Source organism: Heptranchias perlo, unplaced genomic scaffold (assembly GCF_035084215.1).
Source record: "Heptranchias perlo isolate sHepPer1 unplaced genomic scaffold, sHepPer1.hap1 HAP1_SCAFFOLD_64, whole genome shotgun sequence".
NCBI lineage: Eukaryota > Metazoa > Chordata > Chondrichthyes > Hexanchiformes > Hexanchidae > Heptranchias > Heptranchias perlo.
In genome coordinates, this window is record NW_027139666.1 from 977,866 (window position 1) to 986,691 (window position 8,826).

At 48.4% G+C, this 8,826-nt stretch overlaps 1 protein-coding gene across 1 annotated transcript; it reads left to right on the forward strand.

The window, feature by feature from the left end:
• Positions 1–1,070: 1,070 nt before the first annotated feature.
• Positions 1,071–1,885, forward strand: LOC137317935 (zinc finger protein 391-like; the record flags this gene model as incomplete). Its single annotated transcript, XM_067980937.1, has 1 exon — positions 1,071–1,885. A coding segment is annotated over one exon (660 nt), but the record flags the coding sequence as incomplete, so codon positions are not given.
• Between the last annotated feature and the right edge of the window lie 6,941 nt (positions 1,886–8,826).

Genomic DNA, 8,826 nt, shown 5'->3' on the forward strand with positions numbered 1-8,826 from the left:
CTTCAGTGGAGGAGAGGGAATGGAACCAGTGAGTGTAGAACTGAAACCAGTCCGAGTCGGGATCTTCAAGACAGAAAAATTAAATAGAAGGAAAATTGTTGCAAGTGATGCGATGGGTTTGCGTTTCAGCAGATGGAGGAGGGTGAGTGTGCGGGACGGGGATTTACAGTCTGTGGGAATGAGCGAGCGGGTAGAATGTTCCATAGAAACTAGAATTGCCTGTTCTGAATTTCAATCCCGTATTCACAGTGAGGACTTTTGTTATCTCCTTTTACAGGGTATTAGAAGGGGAGGATTTGCAGACGAGAAACTCAAACCAAACATCACGTCAAGATCTGACAGTCACTCTATTCACCAGCCCCTGAAGATTATCGGCCTTAAAATATAGGAGAAATGTTGATCTGTTCCATCCGTGGGAAAAGATTTCAAACATCACTGTGACTGGAATAGCAGCGAGACACACACACCCGAATGAGAGTGTTCCAGTGCACTGACTGTGGAAAGAAATTTAACCAGTTACACAGCCTGAAAAAACATCGTACCATTCACAGTGGGGAGAAACCAGACAAATGTTCTCTTTGCAGACGAGACTTGAACTGGTCGTCCAACCTGGAGAGACACGAGGACGCCCGCACCATGGAGAAACCGTGGAAATGTGGGGACTGTGGGAGGGGATTCAGTTACTCGTCCCGGCTGGAAACTCATCGACACAGACACACTGGGGAGAGGCCGTTCACCTGCTCCGTGTGTGGGAAGGGATTCACTCAGTCATCCCACCTCATTGAACATGAACTTGTTCACACTGATAAGAGACTTTTTTAATGTTCTGCCTGTGAGAAGAGCTTTAAAAGAAAAAGTGATCTGCTGACACACCAACGCATTCACAGTGGGGAGAGGTCGTTCACCTGCTCCGTGTGTGGGAAGGGATTCATTCAGTCATCCAACCTGCTGACACACCAGCGAATTCACACTGGGGAGAGGCCGTTCACCTGCTCCGTGTGTGGGAGCGGATTCACTCAATCTTCCCACCTCATTGAACATCAACTTGTTCACACTGATAGTGTCTTTTTAAATGTTCTGTCTGTGAGAAGAGCTTTAAAAGAAAAAGTGATCTGCTGACACACCAACGTACTCACACTGGGGAGAGGCCGTTCATCTGCTCCGTGTGTGGGAAGGGATTTACTCGGTCATCCAGCCTACTGACACACCAGCGAGTCCACACTGGGGAGATGCCGTTCACCTGCTCTGTGTGTGGGAAGCGATTCACTCGATCATCCCACCTCCTGAGACATCAGCAAGTTCACATCGGGGAGAGGCCATTCACCTGCTCCCTGTGCGGGAAGGGATTCGCTCAGTCATCCACCCTGCTGACACACCAGCGAGTTCACACTGGGGAGAGGCCGTTCACCTGCTCCGTGTGTGGGAAGAGCTTCACTCAGTCATCCACCCTGCTGACACACCAACGAGTTCACACTGGGGAGAGGCCATTCACCTGCTCTGTGTGTGGGAAGGAATTCACTTGTTCATCCGGCCTCATTGAACACCAACTTGTTCACACTGATAAGAGACCCTTTAAATGTTCTAACTGTGAGAAGAGCTTTAAAAGAACATGGGATCTGATGAGACATGAACGTATTCACATTGAGGAGATTCCGATCACCTGTTCCGTGTGTGGGATGGGATTCACTCAGTCATCCCTCCTGCTGAGTCACCAGCGGGTTCACATTTGACTGCAGGAGTTGGATTCTGCTGTTATTGCTGTATCCAGGACTAAACCACGTTCATTCTGACAGTTGGAGTTTGTTTCTGATGTTAATGACCCCCTTTAACTGGGCTGAAGTTTAGTATTCTGTACAAGTGTCAAATAAATCAGCTTTCTTTTAAACACAGTGTTTTTGACCTTCATATCTCGATGATAAAAGAAACAGTTGGAGGATGTATGACGACGTGAGTGGAATACATCTTCGTACTGAGCTCCTCCACCTTTTTAAAAGATAGATCTTCAAGATATCCAAGTCTGACAGGACATAAAATTCTATTATATCACAGGGTCCAGTTCAATCAGCCTGAGCAGGTTTCCACTCTCCTTGTGTGAAAAAGAGCTTCCTGATTTCAATCCGAGACGCCCTAGCTCTAAATTTAAGGTTATGTCCTCTTGTTCTGGATTCCCCCACCAGAGAAAATAGTTTCTGTTTCTACCACTTCGAATCCCTTTATCATTTTAAATCCCTGGATCAGATCACCCTTCAAACTTCTAAACTGAAAGGAATGCAAAACCAAGTTTATGCAACCGGTCCTCATAATTGAACACTTCAATGCCCAGTATCATTCTGGTGAATCTGCACTGTCCCCCCTCCAAGGCCAATATATCCTTGGTGAGGATCAGTACTCCAGATGGGCTCTGACCAAGGCTCTGTAGAACTGAAGCATCACTTCCTTCCCTTTGTATTCCAACACTGGAGATAAAGGCCATTAGTCTGTGGTTGCTTTTTGCATCTGTGCACTAGCATTTAGTGATTTGTGTCCATGGACACCCAAATCCCTTTGCTCCTTCACCATTCGCAGTCTCTCACTTTAAGAAAATACTCCAATGTTACCTTTTTGCATCCAAAGTGAATGATCTCACACTTCCCCACATTGAACTCCATCTGCCACAGTTTGTCCATTCACTTAAACTTTCCCTTTGTAACTTTCTGCTCCCATCTACACAACTTACTGTGCCTCATAACTTAGTGTCATCTGGAAACTTGGATCTACAACTCTCTATTCCTTCATCCAATTTATTGATAAATATGGTGAAAAGCTGAGGCCCCAGTACAGATCCATGGGGACACCACTAGTCATATCCCGCCAATCAAAGAAAATTCCCTTTCTCCTTACTCTTTTCTCCGACCTCCCAACCAATTGCAACCCAAGTCACAAGGTCACTTTCAATTTTGTGCCTTTTATTTATTCCATTAATCTCTTGTGCTGAACCTTTTCAAATGCATTCTGTAAGTCCATATAGAAAACCTTCATAGACACTCCCCTGTCCACCTTGTTAGTTTCCTCAACAAATCCAACGAAATTAGTCAGATATGACCTGCCCTTCACAAATCCAAGTTGACTCTCTTTGACCAGCTCATTTTTTTTCTCATGATAGATTTCAGTTAGTTCCCCACAACCGACGTTAAAATGACAAGTCTGTATTGTCCTGGTTTCTCCCTCCTTCCTTTCTTAAATAAACGGAGTGACATTTTCAACATTCATATCCAAAGGCACAATTCCTGAGTCTGGAGAGCTTTGGGAAATTATGACGAATGCATCTGCAATTTCCCCACCTGTTTCCTTTAAAACTCTGGGGTGGAAACCGTCACATCCTGGAGATTTCATTCTTAGTTTGTAGTTATTTATTTATCTGACTGTGTATAACAGGACTGAGTGTCCCAGCACTGAGTGTGTGTATAACAGGACTGAATGTCCCAGCACTGACTGTGTCTATAACAGGACTGAATGTCCCAGCACTGACTGTGTCTATAACAGGACTGAGTGTCCCAGCACTGACTGTGTGTATAACAGGACTGAATGTCCCAGCACTGACTGTGTCTACAACAGGACTGAATGTCCCAGCACTGACTGTGTCTATAACAGGACTGAGTGTCTTAGCACTGACTCTGTATATAACAGGACTGAGTGTCCCAGCACTGACTGTGTCTATAACAGGACTGAGTGTCTTAGCACTGACTCTGTATATAACAGGACTGAGTGTCCTAGCACTGACTGTGTGTTATACAGGACTGAGAGTCCGAGCACTGAGGGTGGCGAGACATGCGGTTGTCGGTGGAGATTAAATCGGTTGCAGGGGATTACAGAGATAGGGAGAGGGTGAGGGCCATGGAGGGATTTGAACACGAGGATTGTAGGGCTGGAAGAGGTTGCAGAGATAGGGAGGGGGTGAGGGCCATAGAGGGATTTGAACACGAGGATGAGAATTTTAAAGTCGAGGCATTGCCACACCGGGAGCCAATGTAATAGAACACGAACAGAGCAAGACACACACAGAGGTCTCACAACAGAGCATGAACGGTCTCAAGGACCACCTCCCTCCAGGGGTCACGATACCTCCATCGCGGGGTCGTGGTCACACCATCCCGGGGTCGCGGTCCCTCCGTCCCTGGGGTCGCGGTACATCCGTCCCTGGGGTCGCGGTCCCTCCATCCCGGGTTCACGGCCCCTCCCTCCCGGGGTCGCGTTCCCTCCGTCCGCGGGGTCACAGTGCCTCCATCCCTGGGGTCGCAGTTCCTCCATCCCGGTGTCGACGCCCCGCTGTCCCAGGATCGCGATCCCACCATCCCGGGGTCACAGTCCCTCCATCCCTGGGGTCGCAGTTCCTCCATCCCGGTGTCGACGCCCCGCTGTCCCAGGATCGCGATCCCACCATCCCGGGGTCACAGTCCCTCCATCCCTGGGGTCGCAGTTCCTCCATCCCGGGGTCGACGCCCCGCTGTCCCAGGATCGCGGTCCCACCATCCGGGGTCGCGGTCCCTCCATCCCCGGGTCTCAGTCCCACCGTTCGAGGGTCTCGGTCCCTCCATCCCGGGGTCTCAGTCCCACCGTTCCAGGGTCTCGGTCCCTCCATCCCGGGGTCTCGGTCCCACCATCCCGGGGTCGCGGTCCCTCCGTCCCGGGGTCTCAGTCCCACCGTTCCAGGGTCTCGGTCCCTCCATCCCGGGGTCTCGGTCCCTCCATCAGGGTGTCTCGGTCCCACCGTCCCGGGGTCTCGGTCCCTCCGTCCCGGGGGTTGCGACCCCATTAACGCCGATCGGGCCTGAAGTCGGAGGAGCTGTTGCCCGGGCCGGCCTCACGGCGCCATTCCAAGGCCCCGGGGCCCAGGCCACTTCCAGATGCGGACCCTCCCTCTGTCGGTCTCGACCCCGCCCACAGCAGCGGCCGCCCGCCCACCGACCCGAGGCCGCCATCATCATCCTCCCGGGACGCGGATGTTGCTGAAGGAACGCGGCATAGGGACCGCGCGGCGCATGCGCGGCGCCCCTCGGGCCGGAGATGTATGTGCTCATCGCGATGTCAGCGCGCAAAGGTGAGAGACGATGCCGCGTGTCACGTGATAGGAGGAGTCAGCCCAGGACCCAGGAGGGCGGAGGTGAGGGCTGTCAATCAAAGGGCCCGGAGTCAGCACTCACTGCGCACAGGGTTTGGAGAATTTGTTCAAAAAATAAAAATAGGAATGTACAAAAAAGTGGATAAATTGCAAATCCAATAATCTGAATTAAAAACAGAAATGTCCAAAGTCACATAAGACTAATGGTCTGGGTCCTCCTGTCACTCTCAGTCTTCTCTACCTGGGGCACAGGATGAGCAGAATGCTTGAATCTATATTTTTTAATGCAGAGTGCGCTGGATGTATGGAATGGACCAGCAAGGGAGGCAGTGGGGCCTGATTGTATCAGCAAATTCCACAGAGTTGGGAAAGTACATGATAGCGCTACCTTGGGATATGACAGCCTAGAAATTGGGATCTTTCATTCATTTTTTACACTTGTGCACTTATTTTTATTGATTGGTGTACCTGGACACCCAAACCCCTCTGCTCCTCCACAGTCCCCAGTTTCTCACCCTTAAGAAAATACTCCCTATTTCTCACCTGATGCCTGCAATAAATGATATTTGTATAACTTCCAACATCTTTACGATTCGGGTCGGTTTCCACTATTCAGTGTCCAATAAGAAGAGAAATAGTGAGACTGGAACTTTATTTAATATTTCAAAATATACTTTATTTCATAAAATTCATGAATACACACAGTTCAATGTAAATATTACAATTACAATTCAAAACAAATACAATACACATCATACGATTCCATTATTACAAGTCAAAACACAGTAAATATCTTCTAATACATGCTGTACAATACAAGGTGGGATAGCCTTACACGGTTGCCTTTCCCAATAAAGCCTTTGTGTAGGCCGCACATCGCTTCAGTGTGCACCTCAGCATGAAATACTGGACCTTGGATTGTGCCAGTGGCCAACACTTGGCCGCGGACAGTTCCCTCGGCAGGAAGACCAGCAAGTTTCGGGGGAACAAAGGGCCTCCTTGACCGAATTGATGGTCTTCCAGCAGCTGTTGATATCTGTCTCGTTGTGCATCTTGGACAACTGCCCATAGAGGACAGCGACCTGTGTTACCGAGCTGTTGGGGATGAACTCCTCTTCGACACCACGGTATAGGGGTCCAGTCTCCGTTGGGTGGGTTATCAGCTTCTACCCGAATACACGGATCCATTCGCCCACATTCATGTTAGTGTTTGGCAAACACTGTCTGATGTCTTTCACACACCTGTCGAACCTTGGGGTCAGAGACGTAGGGGGTAATTTCACCTTCACATCTTGGGAGGTAAACTGACGGAGCAAGAATTAAAATCGGGCGGGTTCTGTAAGGGGCGGGTGATCGGCTCTACCAGTTCAGTCCCCAGCGATGCTGAAAATTTCCCTCCACGTGTTATGAACCGATGCAATTTGAGAAAATGGACCAGCTTGTGGGCTTCGAAGATTCATTCTAGGGCGTAGGTCAGGAAAGGTGTGGCCGATTTTAAGTATCCTCGCCTGGCGGAAATAGGGTGGTCGAGGCTTGTAAATGGTGTCAGGTCATTACCGCCCCTTTAACACTGGCGTTCCTGCCTCCACCATCGTGGGTCATGTCCTGAGAAGAGCGGCCCGAGCAACACCCACCTGTTTCCGGTCAGGCCACTTGTAATATGTAAATCAGAGTATTATGACGTACACGGGAAACCATTTAATGCTGGCTAAAAATGGATGGAGGAGCCGCCCTTTCGATGGATATTGAGTGGTCCAGAACTCTGAGAAGTTTCTTTTTAACATATATTTTGTGGGGCAAGGAGGAGCAGGAGAGCTTTCCCTTGGCCTGCTGCGGCCGTGTGAAATCTCCCGCCCCCTGATCGTCTCAGAAATGTATCAGGAGGTTTCCTTATCGATCTCTGTAACCAGGCCCAGCCTCATGTCCCATTAAACTCCCTGCAGTGAGTAAACATTGCTGCACAGCAGCTCAGAGAGGAAACGATCTCCGGAACTCCCCACTGGAGTTTGAAATTACATTAATATTTTACCAGTTAGTAACGGTCCGGGTGTTGGTCCATTATTATTCTGTTCTGGTCAAAACAAATGTCCCAATGAACAGGACGCTGTCTGACCCTGACAGCTCACCCTCAGTCCATCCCACCAGGCAGTGTGTGTGATGGGAAATAATCATCAACCGAAATGGAGCATTTGATTTTATTCATTACAGGATTAAACATTTAATATTGAAATCATATTATTTCCCGACTAATAACAGCAAACCATTTCATGTTAGAATCACATCTTGCATTATTTCTCAAAAAGCATTTGTTGGATAAAATATAATTCCTGTCTGTTATTTCCAAATTTATTTGAAGTATTGGATTGATATCAGTTACTTCAGTGAACTCATTGGTGTCAATGGATAGTAAAATCAGGCGTAGTGAACAATGGGGTCCCAATCCGCTATCGCCGACTTACTCCACCGCCAAAGCGGAAAATCCACTCTCTTAATTAGCAGTTTACAAAATTCTTATTCCAGCTGATTTGTAGAATCTCATGTGTTGGGGTTTGAATTGTGAAGCGGATTTTCTCCGCCAGTTTTACCGTCTCACAGAGACTCTCACCCTGAATCTGTGAAAAGGTTATGACCATGAACTGGGACTGGAGCCGAACACATCCCCAGTTCCGGTGTGGCCTGGACAGCCCATTCTCTCTGTTTTATATCAGACAGCATTCCACCTTCAAAAACAGCACTCGAGAGAGAAAGCAAGACACACACTGTCAGTCTTACACTTCCTATCAGTATGTTCATATCACGGTTAATAGCAGTATCCAACCTTCATATACAGCACCGGAGAGTGAGAGAGAAAGGGAGACAGATACTGTGACAGAACGAGCGGAGAGGCACAGTGCAACAGTATCAGTTCCAGACTGACTTGTAAAGTTGCGTTTTATCCAGAAATTCCCGTTGTAGAGACAGAAGATGCAGTCTTATCTCTCACTGATATACCAGGGACGGACACACCATTAATCCCACACTCAGGGACAGTGCAGAGAGTGACAAAAACAATGTGGGCCGAATTTAACCCTCTCTTGCCTGTTGTACTACATTCGGTTTTGCAGATCAGGGCCGTTCGCTATTACTCTCAGTGACCGAGAGTTTCAATCTGATTATATTAATATGGGACTGTTGCTGTCAGATATTAATCCTACACGCTCCCAGCAAATACACGGACTCCGACTTTCATCCCATTTTTCTCCAGGATTAGTTTGAGAAATCCTGCATCCAGTTTCGGAGTCACACGTTAATTAATGGTTAATTGGGCCAAGAATGAACAGAATCCTTTGGCTCATTTCAAAACGTCCCACTTTATCTATGAAAGACTATTTACCATCAAAAGATACAGAGAGAAACAGCAGGGATGGAAACATCTAGTTTAACAGTTAGAGATTGTAAAGTCAGTCTGGATTCCAGCGTTAGTCACTGGTGGAATCCCATCTGTTTCCCATTCTGGTGCCTGTTCCTGCACTGCCTGTGGACCCTATTCCCTCTGACCTTTCCCCCAGACCCACTTCCTTTGCTCAGACTCTGAAAAATTCCAATTGGGGAAAGTTTCCATCGATTTTTGTATTGGGAATTAAACCAGATATCTGCGCATGCGTGACTCAGCCGCACCCCCGCGCTACTTGTTGGTGAGTGGAAGAGCGCATGCGCGATCCCCTCCCCCTGCTCGGCCGATTGGGGCC